The sequence below is a fragment of the Theobroma cacao genome, chromosome 5 (assembly GCF_053813885.1).
Source record: "Theobroma cacao isolate CCN51 chromosome 5, ASM5381388v1, whole genome shotgun sequence".
NCBI lineage: Eukaryota > Viridiplantae > Streptophyta > Magnoliopsida > Malvales > Malvaceae > Theobroma > Theobroma cacao.
The window spans coordinates 6,073,590-6,092,138 of NC_142643.1; the positions used below are offsets into that span (position 1 = coordinate 6,073,590).

At 31.4% G+C, this 18,549-nt stretch overlaps 4 protein-coding genes across 4 annotated transcripts; 3 read left to right on the plus strand and 1 right to left on the minus strand.

Annotated features, from left to right (window-relative positions):
- The first annotated feature begins 5,135 nt into the window (after window positions 1-5,135).
- Window positions 5,136-7,207, plus strand: LOC18598235 (ubiquinol-cytochrome C reductase UQCRX/QCR9-like family protein). The gene is made up of 3 exons (XM_007027676.3): window positions 5,136-5,396; window positions 5,667-5,714; window positions 6,868-7,207. Exons 1-3 carry the CDS (start codon window positions 5,274-5,276, stop codon window positions 6,916-6,918), a joined length of 222 nt encoding a protein of 73 aa, XP_007027738.1. The 5' UTR covers window positions 5,136-5,273; the 3' UTR covers window positions 6,919-7,207.
- Window positions 7,208-9,332: 2,125 nt separating this feature from the next.
- Window positions 9,333-11,445, plus strand: LOC18598236 (large ribosomal subunit protein uL1-like). Its single transcript, XM_007027677.3, has 6 exons — window positions 9,333-9,423; window positions 9,545-9,587; window positions 9,769-9,988; window positions 10,140-10,305; window positions 10,791-10,996; window positions 11,207-11,445. Exons 2-6 carry the CDS (start codon window positions 9,583-9,585, stop codon window positions 11,258-11,260), a joined length of 651 nt encoding a protein of 216 aa, XP_007027739.3. The 5' UTR covers window positions 9,333-9,423; window positions 9,545-9,582; the 3' UTR covers window positions 11,261-11,445.
- A 526-nt stretch (window positions 11,446-11,971) lies between these two features.
- Window positions 11,972-15,268, minus strand: LOC18598237 (Iron-sulfur cluster biosynthesis family protein). Its single transcript, XM_007027678.3, has 4 exons — window positions 14,948-15,268; window positions 14,062-14,192; window positions 13,839-13,947; window positions 11,972-12,346 (listed from the first exon to the last, which is right to left on the minus strand). Exons 1-4 carry the CDS (start codon window positions 15,137-15,139, stop codon window positions 12,281-12,283), a joined length of 498 nt encoding a protein of 165 aa, XP_007027740.3. The 5' UTR covers window positions 15,140-15,268; the 3' UTR covers window positions 11,972-12,280.
- A 114-nt stretch (window positions 15,269-15,382) lies between these two features.
- Window positions 15,383-16,221, plus strand: GNA1 (glucose-6-phosphate acetyltransferase 1). Its single transcript, XM_007027680.3, has 2 exons — window positions 15,383-15,487; window positions 15,582-16,221. Exon 2 carries the CDS (start codon window positions 15,599-15,601, stop codon window positions 16,070-16,072), a length of 474 nt encoding a protein of 157 aa, XP_007027742.1. The 5' UTR covers window positions 15,383-15,487; window positions 15,582-15,598; the 3' UTR covers window positions 16,073-16,221.
- Window positions 16,222-18,549: the final 2,328 nt, after the last annotated feature.

Genomic DNA, 18,549 nt, shown 5'->3' on the forward strand with positions numbered 1-18,549 from the left:
CATATTTACATCAAAAGATAAAATTATCCTTAACTAGAATTTAATAATATTTTCATTAAAATACAAAATTAGATTTTATTATACTCTAAATAAAAGTTTATCAAAATAAAAAATAGAAGTTGAATTACCTCTTTTCTATTTCTCTTTTGGACTGTTTTATTAACATGATGTATCTTTACGTACATATACTTCAGCTGAAAAACCACCTCTTGGAATGAAGCGAAGAAATTTGTCAAATTATTAATTTTAACAAACTTCAATTAAATATTGCCGACCTTTACAACTTTCAATGAAGTAGTAGGACAAATAGTGGTCTCCTGAAAGATATTTGTGTTAACATATAATAGTTTGCTTTTGAGATGAAAATTTGAACATGAGTTTACACACCCACTACAACTCTTGGCTCAATCTTTGGTTTTCTCAATGAAAATAAAAACTCTTTCCCTGACACTTCAAACAATAAAACTAGAAAAATAGTGTAAAAATGTTGAAAATTAAGTAATGAAAATGAATAAACTGACTAACCTATTGTTGTTCATGGATCTAAGACTAAGACTAAAGTAACAACTGTCATCACTAACATTTTATCAATGATTTGTGGAATAAATCCAAGGTGCCCCCAACTTTAGAAATCTCTCAAGTTCAAACTTAGTCATATCCAAGAAAAAAACATATGAGGGAAAATGAAAAGCTTCAAACATTTGAAAATAAGTAGAACTAATATTTATGATTAAGATAACGTTTACATAATCTGGTATCATTCATCATCTATTGCTTAAATATTTTAAATACTGTCATTCATCATTCATCATATAAAATTTATATACAAAATATGGTTTAGAAGCCAACCATACAAAATCAATCCCACCTAGCTACAAGATCTTAGCTAAAAGGTCCTAGAAAGTTACAATTTCAATCACTTACCTTGTGATTAAGTTTCAAGCTTGTCAATCAACCTCACAACTTACCATATTGCAATTATAAGGTCCTAAAAAGTTCCAATTTCATTAACTATCTTTCTAAAAAAGTTTCAATATGGTCAATGAACCCTATAGTTAGCATCAACGTCAACCACAAGCGTCAAAAAGTTACAATTTTATTAACTTAGCTTCACAAAAAGCTTCAAACCAATTCGAGCTCAATGGTCAGCAAGAAACTTCCCTAACCATCCAAGTTTTCGATTAGATGTAAGACTAAAACCCACAAACATATGATTTAGAAAATCGAGAAGTTTTATTCAAGCAAAATCCATTTCCATATTTGTCAATCCCTCTGCTTGACTTAAAATCCCATCCAACTCTTGCCAAACTTCTTTCTAGCCTCTTTTATATTTTCACCTAATATCATGACTGTAGTAATAATTAATTCTAATGCAATAGGATGTAAATGGAGTTGATGTTTAAGGTTGAATATTGGGGAAATCCCCTTTGTCCCATATCTACTTACGTTTTTATCTTCAATTTCCTCATTTATCCCATCGTTACATTCTTGCATTTCTTCAAAGATATCTATTGCAGTTTGTGCATCTTTTTCTTGTTGCACGATCTCTTACACAAATATCACTAAGCTCATTAAGGAAGGGGCACTCAAGCATTTGACTTATTAGTTTGTGCATAATCTTCTTGCTAAAAAAGTAGAATTCGAATCCTTATTCCTCTAATCCAAAAAAAAAAAAAAAGCTTATTAAAAAAGGGAAAACTCTTTCTTCTAAAAGGGCAGTCTCTTTGTGACTCTAATAATAATTAAAAATAAATATTATAAATTATATTAATATTAAGAAACTAAAAGGAAAATCCTTAAACAAGTTCAAATTAAATACTAGCCTATATGGAAGATTCTCATACAAAATCTTCAGTAACAACCATGTTCCTTTGATGGTCCCACCCAAATTTGCTAATTTGTGGCTCTTGCATCATATTATATGCAATAACTCATTCTTTTTCAAAGTTTTTATCCTAGACTCTATATGGGGTTTCACTTTCAAGTTTGAATTTAGTAATTTTGTTGTAAACATTTTTTCAAGTTTTAGTAAATAACCTCTTCTAAAACCAATGTCAGCATTATATTTTCCTATATTATGCAAATCAATAATAGATGAAACTAATGCAACATTTTTTTCATAATTTCACTATTTTTTTTTGTTCGTTTGGAACTTTAAGAAACAATGGCTAAAGATGTAGTTATTGTTTTCTACTATACACCAAATATTTTATTATAAAAAAATAATTCCTAAAAGATAAAAAAATATATCCAATAATATATTAAAACTTGTTGAACTTTATTCACATGATAAAACGTATAACATAAACAACAACTAACAACAACAAAATAATAAAACACTAATAATAACAAATGAGAAAAAAGCATAATAACTTTTAATGGCAAAAAAAATAACACTAAAATAGTTCTTAAAATAACAATATGCCTAACAAATGTTATTCCTCATTTTGCCTAATTGCTTGCCATTCATTAAACATTTAATTTGCTAATTCCATTCTCCAATTACTCTAAACATCAATGGGATCCATATTTCTTTTTGGATCCTCCTCAACTACTATGTTGGTTTGAATATATTCCCTTGGATCAACTTTAATTGGAACAAAACTCATCTCTCTCCTAATAAAAGTATGAAGTAAACAACAAGCTATAATAATCTCATTATGTATCTTAATCAGATAAAATGATAGACTCCTAAGGATAACCCATCTCATTTTTAATAACCCAAAACACATCTTTTTAGTATTGGGAGTAGTTGCATGTTTTGTATTAAAAAGTTCTTGAAGATTGCTTGGTTGATAGCCTTGATGCCATTTATTCAAATGATATCATTGACCCCTAAAAGCTGCAAAAAAACCTTCACAATTTGTATAACTTACGTCAACTAGGTAATAGCAACCTATATAAAAAACACTAAATAAGTTATTTATTTACTTAACATAATCATGTAATGAAAAATTTGAAATACCTTCTTATTATCATAGGAAAGCTTACCATCAGGTACATTAAGTCCATTCTCTTCCTTATTTCATCTCAAAAAACTCTACCATTAACTATAGACCGTTCCTAATTAGGAAGAACAAAAACAAATTGGATGTGAAGTGTATATACACCTAATATATTTGTTGCAACATCCCCTTTATGAATGCGATATATAAATTTATTTTCATTTTGGTACCTTAACCTAGATATATGTCCCATCTATAACACCTAAACAATTGTAAAAATCAAATGTAATAAATTATTATAAGTAAACCTATTGATGTCTTATATATATAGTTACAAAGGTAATATGATAATTAATCTACCTTAAACCATTTCCATCGATTTTCTATAGAATTTGTTGGAATCGATCAAATTTTCTAAACAAATGTTCTTGCAATTTCATCACTGCATTTAAAACATTATGAAAGTGCTGACTAATTGTCTCACCCGATCTTTTAAAATTTAATCTAGTTACTTGATTCTTAACATGATGAGTAATAATATGTAAGAATATTGCTACCTTTTTTGTTTTTGTGGTTGGTTAGGCAACTTCCAATAAGAGGCATTATTATGTCATTATCTTTTGTCCAAAATGTTTTCCCCCTAGTTGGATACAATGAATACTTATAGACCTCAAGACATTTTTCTCTTTCTTATGCCAATCAGACACATAAGCTTCAAGTCTTCTATTGTCCTGATATAATGGACAAATTTCATGAAGACGTATAATACCATTTAATTTCCAAGGCTTACATGTGCATTTCATATCTTTCGTACTGACAATATGTAGATCATCTTTATGAATTATCTCAAATCCACCATCTCCATTCCAAGCTATATTGCAATTAAATGACTTCATTGTATTCTTCTTTAACTTGTCGATGCACTTGGTGTTACATCAATTTTCTATTTTTTTGCCTTTTCCCCTTTTCCATGCATCTTGATCCTCACATTTACCCGTATTCCATCCAACATACTGATGACTGATTTAATCTTGACTCCGAGATCCAAAATTTGAATGCCTCTGCAATGTTCTTATCCACCACATCACACATTGATTTTGAATCCATGTAAGCCTGGCACCAATACTTTGGTGGCATCTCTAAAACATCATTCTCTCTATCCACTTGAATTTTAACTATGATCCCTAGATTACTATGCAACAACTTTGCTACATAACCCCACAACCTAGCATACTCCTTTATATAAGTCCTTCTTCTCATGCATCAACTATTCTAGCCTTTTGACACATGCTCATTATGATATATACTCCCAACTCCTCTTTACATAACTCCTTTAAACCTCTATCTTTCAAACCTAGCTGAAATAATATCTCATCCTTGTTTTGTTTAAAAATGTATTTTGTAGACAAACTTATTCTCATTGTTTCTTATACACTTGTGCTCATAGTGATATGTCTTCAGACAAAATTAATGATATTTAGAGTCATAGTTTGCAAACAATGTTCACAAGTAATTCTTCGTGGCTACTTAATATATTAAGTCAATTTTATTTAAAAAAATTATTATTTAATTATGTTAATTTTATATCATTTACTTTTAATCATATATTCTTTCCTATTTAACTATTATCAATGCAAAATACTTATAACGTCATATTTATCTTTTACAAAAGATTCAATCAAAATTATTTTTCATTAATTAAACAACATCTAAGATTGACAACATCAAAAATATAAAGATGGGTGAAAGATTCTATGTATTGAATATTGTAAATATAATGTCTCCAATGTAACACCTTAGTGACCAAGACTTGAAATTTTATTTTGGAGGTTTTAAATTTGAACTCTAGAATAAATGGAATGAGATTTATGAAGATAGGAGAAGATTAAGTTTTTTGTAATTGTGCAGTATAAATTATATATAAAAAAATTGTAAATATGATAAACTTATGCTTTGATTTTATTCAAAGGATGCCTTTGTATTACTCTTATTTACAAGTGGCCGAATGTCAAATTTAATGGTTGAATTGTTAAATAATAATATTTATAAACGTTTTATAATCAAGATATTATTTTTTAAAAATTAAATGATTAAAATAAAAAATTTTAAAAAGTCAAGTAACCAAAAACAAATTTCGTAAAGGATAAACCCGCTGGACCGATGACCCAGCCAGCAAGTCTAAATCCATATCATTCGGTTCGACCCGGTAACCCTTCTCAAAAGTTCATCATTCCAAATAAAATTCCCCAGTTCTTCGCATCCAGATTCTCTGCAAACCCTAATCGCAGATCCCAGCAAGAGAGACTCCCACTACCTTAGCGAACCGCCATGGATTACGCAGCTCGAAGGAGAAATCAAGGAGGCCTTTTCGAAGGTCTCTACAGAGTCATCATGCGCCGCAACTCCGTCTACGTCACCTTCGTCATCGCCGGCGCTTTCCTGGGAGAACGGGTAAACTTTAATTCGTTTTTTGCATTGATTCTCTTTATTTCCACTTTTGATCCGTTGTTTCGATTAAATTTGATTGTTGATTGAAGAAAAGGTTAGGGTTTGTTTATTTACCGTTTGGTCTGAGGATTGTTATTTTTTATTGATTATTTTGTTTTTGATTCTAGATGGCGAGTTTCTAAAAATGTTTAGATATCGGCTGTTTTTAATGAGTTTTGGTCTAATGAGACAGAATGGTGAAGATTCTTATTGTAATTGATTTGACTTTTGCAGGCTGTGGATTATGGAGTTCATAAGCTCTGGGAATATAACAATGTTGGGGTACAATTTCTAATCTTACAAATATCAGTTTCTCCATTCCTTTTATAGCATATGCAGTTAAAATATGTATGGATTTATTTGGAATATTAGCAGTAAATTTGTTAATCAATTCATTATTACTTTGCACACTAACAGGCTGATTTGTATTTGATAGCATTGTGGAGTTTATAGTGACAAGTTGTTTAGACTGTTAATAGCACTGTAGGTTGCCTGAGGTGCCTCTCCTTTATCAGTTTTCTGTAACCGAGTGCATTCCATTGTGAATTTTAAAGTATCTGCAGTCTTTAGGAAATTGCCAATTTTCGTTTGACAACTGTCATTAAACTTCCACAGTTCCATTAGAGCCATTAGATGCTTGTGTCTTTAGAACCAGTTGCAAACTGTGGGACTTGTTGTTTGGGATAGGCTTTCTGGAGAAAGAATCTGGGAAGGATTGTAGTTTCCTTGTAAACTCAAATATCCTAAACTTTGAAATTTGGCTTTTTAATGAAATAAATGTTTCAATTCTGTGGAAGGCTGTAATGCCTGTTGAACTATTGCAGTGTTTGATTTTGTTATCAAGTGTCAAATAATGTTACTTTTACCTATTTCATATTGAATTCTTAAGCGATATTTCTTCAACTCTTCATGTCCTTGAATTACTTATGTCTGATAAATATCTGACTGACATGTGTATGAAGGTCGGACCCTTTAAATATGAAGAAAAACTTAGAAAGATTTGAACTACCTTGTTGGACCACATACATATGTCCAGCATTCACCCTCAGGTCTGAGTAAATAGCTCTTAAGCTGCATTGGTATTATCTTTGTGTCAGTTGTGTGCATTGTCCCGTGTAGCCAAAAATGATGGTATTGTTTTTGCTTCTTTGCTCTCTCTCCTCTCTTCTCTTCCTAAATAATGATGACACATCTAGCATTCTCTAAAGCTGTAATTTCTTCTGTTCTTGCAAGTTGGAAGATGTGTTGCAATTTGATAAACAATTCTATAAATTTTGGCAGCTTATCCAATACAATGCACCCTCAAAATTGTTTGCCTAGTGGCTTGACAACTGCATGTTTGCTGATATTTGTCTGCAATCATCAATTACTTCCAGAGCTTAGGCATTTTTTCATTCTAGTAACTTGTACATTTGATATTATTGCTGTACGACAGAAACGGTATGAAGACATTCCAGTGCTAGGACAGAGGCAATCAGAGGAATGAAGTGAACATGCTCTTTCTGGATATTTTGAAGTTATTATTGAGGATTGGGTCTGAGCATGTATGTGTTAGGTAGCAATGCTCATTGTTGCAATAAAATGTTCTTTGTTTTGGTGGAACAAATTGTTTTTAACCATGAGTTGGTTGAATTATCTTTGGAAATTTTGGAGTATTTAGAATTATGGATGGCTACAATGTATACTGACTCGCTTAATGCATCCCCGTGCAATTTGCAATTGTGGAATGTAGAATAAGCTCAGCATGAATGACCAAACGCACATTTTCCATCATAGTTGCATTGGTCTCAAGGATTAGGTTCTGTATGCGTGTGATTGGTTGCCTTTAGTTGAATGTTGAGCGGTGATTTGAATGGAATTTGAGGGGTAAAAACCAGTCGCGGGCCATTTTTGTTTGGAAATGGCATGCACTTGGGGTAAAAACCTCACTTGACATCCGAAGTGGGAGTATCCTCTACTCTACTGCCCTGCAGTTGTCCATTGTTTTGTCAGTGAGCAGCTCCTATAGTGAAAGCTGCTCTGTGTCTCTTTTTTTTAAAGTGCTTGTTCGTATACAATGGGAGAGAGCCATCATTTAAACTGCAAACTTGATCGACATTTTTTAAAGCTAATCTGAAGATTGATAGGATTCAATTTCAATTGCCAACATTGGATTCTTCTTCTACCTTGGAAGTTTTAAATTAAATTAATTGTCTTTTTTATTATTTTTTAATGACATAATATTTAAAAAAAATTAAATTATTTAAGATAATATAAATAAGTTTTTATACTTTTATTACGTTTAATTAAGTTATTATATTTTTATTTTGAATTAAATAAATTTTTATATATATTTTTAAATCAATTAAATTTTTATGATTAATAATTGATTTAGAGCTTGTTTGATTGGGTAATTATGAAGCTTTTTTATGAAAACAATAGTTTTTAAAATTAAATTAAAATTATTTGATAAATTTACTTTTAAAAGCTTTTTTTTTTAGATAAATTGTTCGGTAAAATAATTTATATAAGTTTTTATTTTGATTAAAAATACTATAAAAGGTATTTAATAAATAACTTTTTAATTAATCATGAATTCTTTTATTCATAATGAAAAAAAGTTAATTTTATTTTTTATCTATTTATAATAAAATTTTGAAAATATAATAGATGGGGGAGAGATCTATTGAGGGAGGGAGGAATTTTTCAAGAAGGTAATTTTAAAGTTATTTTTAATAGATGAGGACATTTTTAAAACGAAAAGAAAAATTCTCTTGAAAAGCTTATGTATTTAAAAAAAGAAAAAGAAGAGAAAGTTTCCTTTGAGAGCTTTTTAGCCTTTTTAAAGTTTTTTTTAGATTTTTTTCTTAAAAGATAATTACTTTTTTCTAAAGAATTTCTTAACATCTTATTTGACTCGATTTTCACTTTTAAAAGGTAAATAAGTTAAAAAAAAATCGGTTAAACAAGCTCTTTGTTAAAATATCATTTCTTATTCTATATTATGTGACAATGATATGACATGTTATGTTAACATATTATTAATATATTATAATTGATGATGATGTGACATATTGATATATCATAATTGATAACATTATGACATGTTAATTTGACATAATAATATTATCATGTGATATTTTTTACTATTCACATTAACGTCATGTTAGTTTCATGTGGATATAAAATGACAAGTGAAATTTTGACTAATGACAATTAATCAATCATTAGTTATAAAGGCTTATTTGACTTAAAATAAAAATACAAAGATTTGATTAAAAACAATAAAGGAATAAGTGCTTATTTGAATTCTTTAAATAATTTATAAGCTTATTTGAGCATTATACCTTTTTTAATTATTTGAAAAGTCTATGAACTATTTGAAAAAAATTAAATAAATTTTTATTTTTATTACGTTAAATCAAATATAAGTATTTTTGTTTTAAGTCAGACAAGTTTATAATTAATGATTGATTAATTATTGTGAGTCAAAATATCACTTATCATTTTATATTTATATGATATTAACATAACATCATGATATATCATAATAAATGATGACATGACATGATGAAATGTATGAATATCAAGTAAATATAAAATAATATAATAAATAATATTTTAATTAATAATATTTATTTAATTATTAATCATAAGTGCTTATGTTATCTCAAATAAAAATACATGGTTTAATTAAATGTAATAAAAAAATAAAATTTATTTAAAATTTTTAAATAGTTTAAAATTTTTTCTAATATTATGCTATTATAATATGCTAAAAGTGAAAATAAAACTGACTAACAACGGACAATAAATTCGAGACACGTGCTTCTATATTATTAATATAATCTATCAAAAAAATTCATCATCTAAATTAATTAACTCTTGAACGAACCGGGCCTGAATGAAGACCCTTTTTTTTCGGCTATTGAAATTGAACCGGCCGGTCCAGCCCTTAAAACCCTACACGAGTTACTCCTTGCATCTCCTCTATCACTCAGTCGCGAGTCAGGTTCGTTCTACCGCCGTCTCCCACAAGCCCTCCCTTCTCAAAATTGCTTCATTTTGATATCTTCATTTTTATTTTTTATATTAACAACTTTTTTATTCGATTTTTTTTTTTCACATTGTAGAATTCCTTGCCAAGGAGCCAAACAAGGAACAAGTAACCATGAGGTATTCATTCTTCTTCTTTTGTATCAGATTTCTATGGCTTATCTAATCTATTTATTTTCAAAAGATCGACGGATTTTATATTAACGATAATACATTTAGTTAGAAATTTTTTGTTTAGGTTAAAAAAAAATTGGTTTGCTATGACTTTTTGATTCACGTTTTGGTTTATTCGTTGTTGCAGTAAGCTTCAGAGTGATGCAGTTAGGGAAGCCATTTCCACTATCGTTGGTGACTCGAAGGAGAAGCAGCGTAAGTTTGTCGAGACAATTGAGTTGCAGATTGGGTTGAAGAACTATGATCCCCAAAAGGATAAGCGTTTCAGTGGTGCCGTTAAGCTTCCTCACATTCCTCGTCCTAAGATGAAAATTTGTATGCTTGGTGATGCTCTCCACGTCGAAGAGGTAGTTACTACTTATGCTGTATCGTAATTTTGTTACTAAAACTAAACTGGAATCGGCTATTTCATTATTCAGAATGATAATTGTTTTTGTTTGGAGTTGAAGCTTTATTGTTGGTGGTTTACATTTCCGTTTTCGTGTGTGCTTGATCTAGGCAGAGAAAATAGGGTTGGACTGGATGGATGTGGAAGCATTGAAGAAGCTTAACAAGAACAAGAAACTTGTTAAGAAGCTAGCCAAGAAATACCATGCCTTTTTGGCTTCTGAAGCTGTCATCAAACAGATTCCTCGTCTTTTAGGACCTGGTCTCAACAAGGCAGGCAAGTAATTCTATTTTTAATCGTTCTTAATTATGTTGATTTAAGAATAGGATTAGAGTTTCTGCTTGGTAGATTGCTGCTATTCTCGTGCTCCATGGACAAGGTTTTGTATTGTAATGGGATGGTCAATAGTTAAATTTTATACTAGAAAATCTTCTATCTGTTGTTGGTGGATTGTTTTGCCCTGCACATTTTTTATGAAACATCTATGTCGTTGACTTGTTGAAACAGTGGGTCTGTTTGGTTAGATGAATGGTTTAATCTGCTTATATATGTATAAATCTGTCATGATCATAAACCATTTTTGAGAAATGATTTGAGTTTTTTTAGTAATAGGCCTTCCTTTAAGGTCCATGCATTAGAAACATGCTTTATTTTATTATCCTATTATGGTTATAATGGCTCTGAAAGAACAGTCTAGAGATAAGCTCGCTTGTAGAATTTATTTCCGGCATCATGTTTACATGCTGAGGACATGGATGCAGGGAAGTTCCCAACACTTGTCACACATCAGGAATCTCTGGAGTCAAAAGTTAATGAGACAAAAGCTATGGTTAAATTCCAGCTTAAGAAGGTTCTCTGTATGGGTGTTGCTGTGGGGAATTGCAGTATGGAGGAGAAGCAGATCTTCCAGAATGTGCAACTCAGTGTCAATTTCCTTGTTTCATTGTTGAAGAAGAATTGGCAAAATGTAAGTGCCTGATCCTTGACTGATTCAATGTTTGGAAGCATACAGAACTTAAGAATTCTTAGGAACTTTTTAAGATATTTTGTTGGTTTGTTGTCCTTGTTGTAAGAGCTGTTAAGGCATATTATTATCTATATGAAGATTTAAGGTTCGAAGTTTTAGCCGGTGATTCTGTGGCATTAACTTTGTGCTTTTATTTTTATGTGCACATAGGTGAGGTGCTTGCATCTGAAGAGCACAATGGGGAGGCCACAACGTATCTATTAGGAAAGTTCATTTACTTTCTGGGGATCGTTTTTTGAGCAAGCATGAGCAAGAAACTTTTGTACTCCAGACAGAGACATTCTCTGGAATGGTGCTGGATTTTGTGGTTCTGTTTTATTGGATTCTTTTGTTTCCAACTTGATCAATTACAGACTTCTTGATTAATTTGGTAGATTATTTGGTATCAATTTCCTTTCTATTGGCTCATCATATGCTTTGCTTGTTGTGCCCTAATCATTCATAATGGTGCTACATTTTAGTGCTAATGTCCGCTAACGACTGTTGACCTAGCTGCACTTCGGAAGCTTGTGATCAGCTTAGTGAAGGATAGACTTTTGCGCAAGAAGTAAAGAATGACAATGTGTGTTGTTTAGACTGCAAGAACCAAGTTGAAGCCATGGGATTGTGATGTCTTTGCAGGTTCTATAGGTTCAATTCTTACTTTCGATGTTGAGGGAAACCAGAAGCTATGCATGGGGGAAAAAGAGCTAGTAATTAACCAAGAGCATGCTTTCATCTGACTAGCACCAAAGCACAAGGCAGTATTAGCATTCAACTATTTTGCTTTAAATTGTGATTGTAGCTATCCCATAGCAGTGAAAATTGCATGTCCTCGTAGCCTTGCAGCAGCCAGGATTAGAGAAATGATGGGAATTATAAATTATTCAAACTAATCTTACATATTCTGTTCACCAATTTTATAGGCCGCTCAACTCGAGATCAAGTAAAGCACCTTCAAATTAGTAGCTTGGAAAAGACCCAAATCAACTCAAGTGAACCGGGTGGGCAAAGCATCCATTTGAGTGTAAACAAGTAATAAAAGTTGCTAACGTAACCCTCATTAACAGATGCGCAGCAGTGCCCCCCCTACATTTATGATGTTACACATGAAATATGCATAATGTTTGTATCCAAATAATCAATATGAGAAAAAAAATCAGGCAGACTATTGATTCAGTAACTCATTCAACCTACTGAAACTCTCAGCCTCGCCGGAAATATGGGTAGTAAACTTGAAAGACCCTACTGTTTCACCATGAATGAACTTTTACAACTGCACCCTCCAACTGCACTTGGATTTGTTGTTACCTGCACAAGAAATTGGGACTTAGCCACTGCAGCCTAGACCTGTCCATAAGCCAGGCCCTGGACCAGATTTTATAGGCATGGGCTCGGCCCAGGATATTATTGTATTAATAAAAAAAATTTTATTTAATTTTAATTTTAAGTTTTAAAATATATTTAAGATAGTAATATAATTTTTACAAAAATATTTTAATAATATAAAATTAATTTAAACGGGCAGGCGTGACCCAGCCTGGCCCCATGCACACCTCTACTGCAGCCCTCACTAATGCCATATCATTCTAGGTAAAAAAATTATGGAAACCACACCAAAAAAGTGGCAACACAGAATAGACATATACTAGAATCAAGATCATTCACATAAAACCACACTGCAGCTAATTATTCGGTATGGCATTATAAACTCTAATTCTGTGAATTCATACCACTGCACTTTGCCTGTGGCTCATAATCCTTTGAACCATTTGATTACAACCAATGATACTGTGCTGATGAATATGACAATAGTAGAACGAAATGTGAATAGAATCTTTACATAATGAAGCAGTAATGCAGACAAAATTAGAGTGTTTATGTTATCTTACCAATAGTTAGAATCATTAGCTGTAACTTATAATTGATCAGAGAAACATTTTAAGGTGGGTGCAAGATTTCATCTATGGATAAAGGTTACAGTCACACCTAAAGGGTCAATAAATAAGTCCTATAATATCCCAAAGTCACTCCATATAATTTCGTTCCCATCTCATACCAAGAAAAACTTTTCTGAATGAGCAAAGGGCTATAGAATGAATGTTGGATACAATTAACTTCAAAGGTAGTAGCTAGGCCACAAAGGTAACATCACACTAAAGCAAAATTTGGAGGGCAAAATAGCAACCATTAAACAAGTTGACAAGATCCAAGAGCTATTTAGAATTTGACTAGGAAGACCATCTAATGGTCATGTAAGGCAAAATCCACAACAATGAGTTAATATTTGCGAGAGGAGAACTAGATAATGTTCCAAATCATATGTAGAATTTGGGTATTCCCATCCTCCATGAATGGGTAGCCAAATAATAAAAGAAAAAAAATGTAGAATTTGGGTATGCCAGTTTCAGGTACAGAACAACAAAGCCTTTCTCTGGGCAAACTTGATGACAAATAGTCCACCTTTCCCCAATCCAACCAAATAAAAGACAAATCTAATCACAGAGATTCTAGCACCGTTCTTTCAGTCGCATGAGTACCATCTGGACAGTGCTTATCTCTCTTTATGCTAGCCCTAGAGCTAACACAGGTAGAATAGGGAAATATAAGTCTGGACATTTAACTTTCTCATGCCACCATAAATGAAGAACATTATGTGAGGTCTCAATTATTCACACTTAGGGATGCAGCATATCAGCAATCTTTTAGAAGAATCACTTAGCTAGAGGAAAATTACTTCTGTTCTAGGACTTAAAACAACATTACAGATGCATTTATAGACAAACAAGATAACATGACTTACCAAGAAGGCGGAACGAATCAACTCCTCAACATAATCGACAGTTGCCCCTTTTACAAAATCATAGGAGATATTATCAACTACCAGTTTTACTCCTTCTCTCTCAAAAACTCTGCAAATAAAATACCATACAAAAAAAAAAGAAAAAGAAAGAAAGGTTATAACAGTAACATGAGAGAAAGAATAAACATACTTCTCATCAAATGAAAAAAAGAGAGAAAAAAACCTGTCATCTGGATTGGTTTTGTCATCCAAATCGAAAACGTACTGAAACCCCGAACATCCACCAGTTTCCACACTCAATCGAAGCAGCTTTTCATGAGATGATTCTTCACTGGCTTGCAACTCTTTCATTCTCTGTAAGGCATCCCTAATGTCAATGAGAAAATGATCACAAGAACCAAATGTAGATCTTCTAAGCATTTGGGCAGCATATTTATGACCAACCATAAAAAAAATAATTCAAAGAAAGAAAGAAGCAAGGTTATTCATTCAAATCACATCACCATGGAGAAAACGGTACTGGGTCTATACTATCCCCAAAATGTTGCAATTTTCTTACAGAATTTTATACAATTCATTCAATAATCTTTAGTGACATAAAAAAGGCAAGTTTTTTTGCAAAATATTTAATATCAATTTATAACAAGAATACTGATTGAACAAAAATTAGACAACTTCAGATGAAAGGAGAAAAAAGGGGGTTGAGTAATTGGGTGGGGTAGAAAGTGTATTGGGATTTATAGAGCAGCTGAATGAATGTGTCTTGTGATCCAAAATAATAAATTTTACACCAATTACATATATTATCCCATAAGCTACATATCACACAAAAAGAATCAAGATAATTCAAGAAAGTAGGTCTTTTCCTGCACTTTCTCAACACCCAAACAGAACAGCAGTACCACCCCGAACCCCTCCCCCCGATTAAATTACAGAACACTCTCAAAAACAACTAATATGGAAAAAGCCAACAAGGCAGTAGTAGCAAAATTAAAACAAAACAAATTCCATAAACAATACTTAGAAATGGTAAAAAAATGAAAATGAAAAGATGAAAGATAGACCAACAAAAGATTCATGAAATACCACATAGCAAAAAACAGTTTTACCTTGACGCAATTATCAGCGATGTGAATAGCATCGAGAGAAGAAGATGGAGATTCAGAAGATTCAGGAGAAGCCTCATGAAGAGCTGAAGAAGAATAATTATGAGAATACGAAGAAGACCTTAGAAGTTTGTGGTTTTGCTTAATTCGAGCTATGAAAAATGGAGAAATGCGTTGAATCAATGATCTCGACATGGGAAATTGATTTTCCTATCTTTTATTTACTAACTAATCATATCATGTTCCTGGCTTCAAGATTCGCTCTGTTTTTATCTGTTTCTGGGTTTTTCCGTTGGGGACAGACGAATAAAATAGGCTCGTGCCAAACACAAACTCACGTGCCGTCCTTTCTTTCTTGTTAATCTCTGTTCACTCAACTTTACAAGTGACAACCTTTGAAAGGGGTATAATTACAATTAATAAAAACTCAAGGGACCGAATTATAATTATTAGAAAACCGCAAGACTAGTATAAAAACATCGGCTGCATCTCAGTCTAGGCAAGAACTTCATCGAACAGTTCAAATGCATTGAACTCGAACAGGTAAGATTGGCTAAACCCTTTTTCTTGGGTTTTTTTTTCTATTTATATTGAATATTAGTTCAATTAAAAGATTCCTTTTTTTTTAACCATGTAGAGAATTGGAAAAAGATAATGGAGAACACTAATTCATTAAAAGAAGAACACCGTTTTCAGGTTCGAAAACTGGAACTTTCAGACAAAAGCAAGGGATTTATAGAGCTGTTACAACAACTAACTGTTTGTGATTCTGTTTCTGACAAAGAATTTGAAGATAGATTTAAGGAAATAAGTACATACGGTGATGATCATCTTGTCTGTGTAATCGAAGATGATTTTTCGGGTAAAATTATTGCGACAGGGAGCGTTTTCATTGAGAAGAAGTTTATAAGGAACTGTGGTAAAGTTGGGCACATTGAAGACATTGTGGTTGATGGGAATGCAAGAGGATTGCAGTTGGGGAAGAAAATTGTGGGGTTTCTTTTGGATCACGCTCGTTCCATGGGGTGTTATAAGGTTATTTTGGATTGCAGTGTTGACAACAAGGGGTTTTATGAGAAGTGTGGTTTTAAGCAGAAGGAAATCCAGATGGTTAAGTATTTTGTTTGAATGTAATATTTTGCTTTCGCCTTAATACAAAGCGCATTTTCTTGATGAGATCCATGGCATTTTTATCGGAATCTCTTATATTGTGTTTGTCTGTGGTATTATTTATTGCTTCAAAAATGATCAGTATATTTACTTTCTCTGGAACGCAATTCTGGATTTTAGGATGAATGTGCTTTTGATATATAATTGGACTGTGCTTAGCAAATATGATGATAGGAGTCACTAGACTTTTCACCGCAATATTGAACTTGTCATAGGATCTTGCAGCTAGAGGAATCAAACCATAAACTAGAGAATAGTTTATCTTATCAATATCTAGTACCTTTTGCCCACATTTTGTGTAATCATTCCTTTGAGTTTCAGGCTTTTAGCCTCCCAATGAGCTTTAATGAGGCCTTTTAACTGGCAAAGTTGATGAAGCGGGGAAGAAGCTTCATTCATGGATGTATCTGATTGTGTTTTAGTTCTACATGATTTATAATGCATGCTAAAGTTTCAGCTTTAGTGTTTCTTGTGACAATATGGATGGATTTGTATCTTGAATTGTACTACAATAAAGGGCAAAGTTATGCATATGGTGTTTACCTTCTTCATGGGACAATCCTTTCTGGAGAAAAAGAATTGTGGGATTCGACTTAAGCAGTGATATTGATGTTTGTTGATATTCCCTCATTGGTTTACAATGGAATGTTATGAGCTGAATTCTTCATTCATCCTTCCTGAGATGAAGCTTAATACTTGACAAAATCTTATAACCAGCTGGTCTGATCTTATGCAAAAAGTGCTGCTGACATTTCTAAATTTGTTTTCCCGTAGTATACTATTTTTTTCTGTTTTATGACTGAATAAACAGTATGGTGCTAATCTTTTGTTCAGCATATTTAATCTGAGGGTTTTTTTGTTTTTGGTGCAAAATCTGAGGGTTAGTAGTTGCTTATATTTTATAATTTGAACAACTTGGAGCTGAAATTTTGCTGTTTTGATTTAATCTTCTTCCCTTCTTTTTGAACTAGCTTAAGTGGTTTAGGAAGCTTTATTTTTTATGTCAGTAAGGATTAAGAGTTGCTGCTCTGTAACGAAAGTCCTACTGGTTCTTGTGCTATCTTATGCCAAAATGTCTATAGTTGTGCTTAATTAGGGGAAGTTGAAAGTAAATGATTTAGAGGACTTTGTAAAAGTAATGTCAAGAATGCCAAAGTGGTGCAGAATATCGTAGTTAATTATTCTGAAGTGTGAACTTAGGTTGAAGGGAAGTCTAAATTTCACATGAAATTACTAATTTTTTGTATTAGGCTTAACCGAAACCTGAAATTACTGTTTTATGAATTTTTGCAAGCACTTCCTCTTATTGCTTTTTATCAGCTAACAAAATTTCCAGATGGTTGTTAATGAGAGACTTCCTCTTATTACGCTTGGACTCAGGCAAACAGTAGCTTTCAGTTGCTGCTTCTTGTCTGCATCTCTTCTTTTGCTTTAAGTCAAGAATGTTAGGTTTCATTACTGAATTCATTAAGGATGTATAGTCTATGCACTTTGCAAGAATGATTGGTGAGTGGAGTCTGAATCTCACTCTCTTTCTGTTCTGGCATGAGTTTGATCAGTTACTTCTCTTGCAAAATTAAGAGCTGAAAAGTCAGTATTGACCTGTAAAGCTTACTCAAAGCCCACATTGATATCAATCTTTGGATATAATTTCATAAATTGCATCAGCCAGGAAGCAATCTCTCTGTAAATATGTTTTGATGATTGCCTTCATAAAGTGCCTTGAGGAAGACAAAGGCTGTCAAGTTTAAAAAAATTAGATATGTGCTTATAAATCTTTTGACCTATTTTTATTTTCAAGCAAGAGAGCTGGGAGCAAACATTTCTCACCTTCCTATCACTAGTATTTAATATTTTATTTTTTTGTAAATTAATTAATATTTCAATTGGATATAATTAAAATTTTTTAATATTTATCTAAAAATTATTTAATACTATTATACTTAAGAAAAATAATTATTTTTGATAGAAATAGTTGAATTGGATAAATTTTATTAATATTTATGATAAAGAAAGTCATTCGATATAATCAAAATTTATTTATATTTACAAATTAAATGAATTTTATTAATATTCATAATAAAAATATTTGAATATAAATTTAAAAATATAATCATTTTCCTCAATCAAAATTTTTTTTTCAATACCGGTATTCTTATTTATGTTAGTATTGGTTGTCATGCACAATGCACATGAATATTTGTTTTTTTAACTTTATTGTCAAATATAAAATAAAAACATTTTAAAGTGTAAACTTCAATATATAAATATATAATTGAAAATTTTTAATATAAATATATAAATTATTCAATACTATTAAAATTAATAAATATATTTTTAATAAAAATTAAAATTAATAAATATATTTTTAATAAAAATTAAAATTTTTATTTATAAATTAGATAAATTTTATTAATATTTATAATAAAAAATAT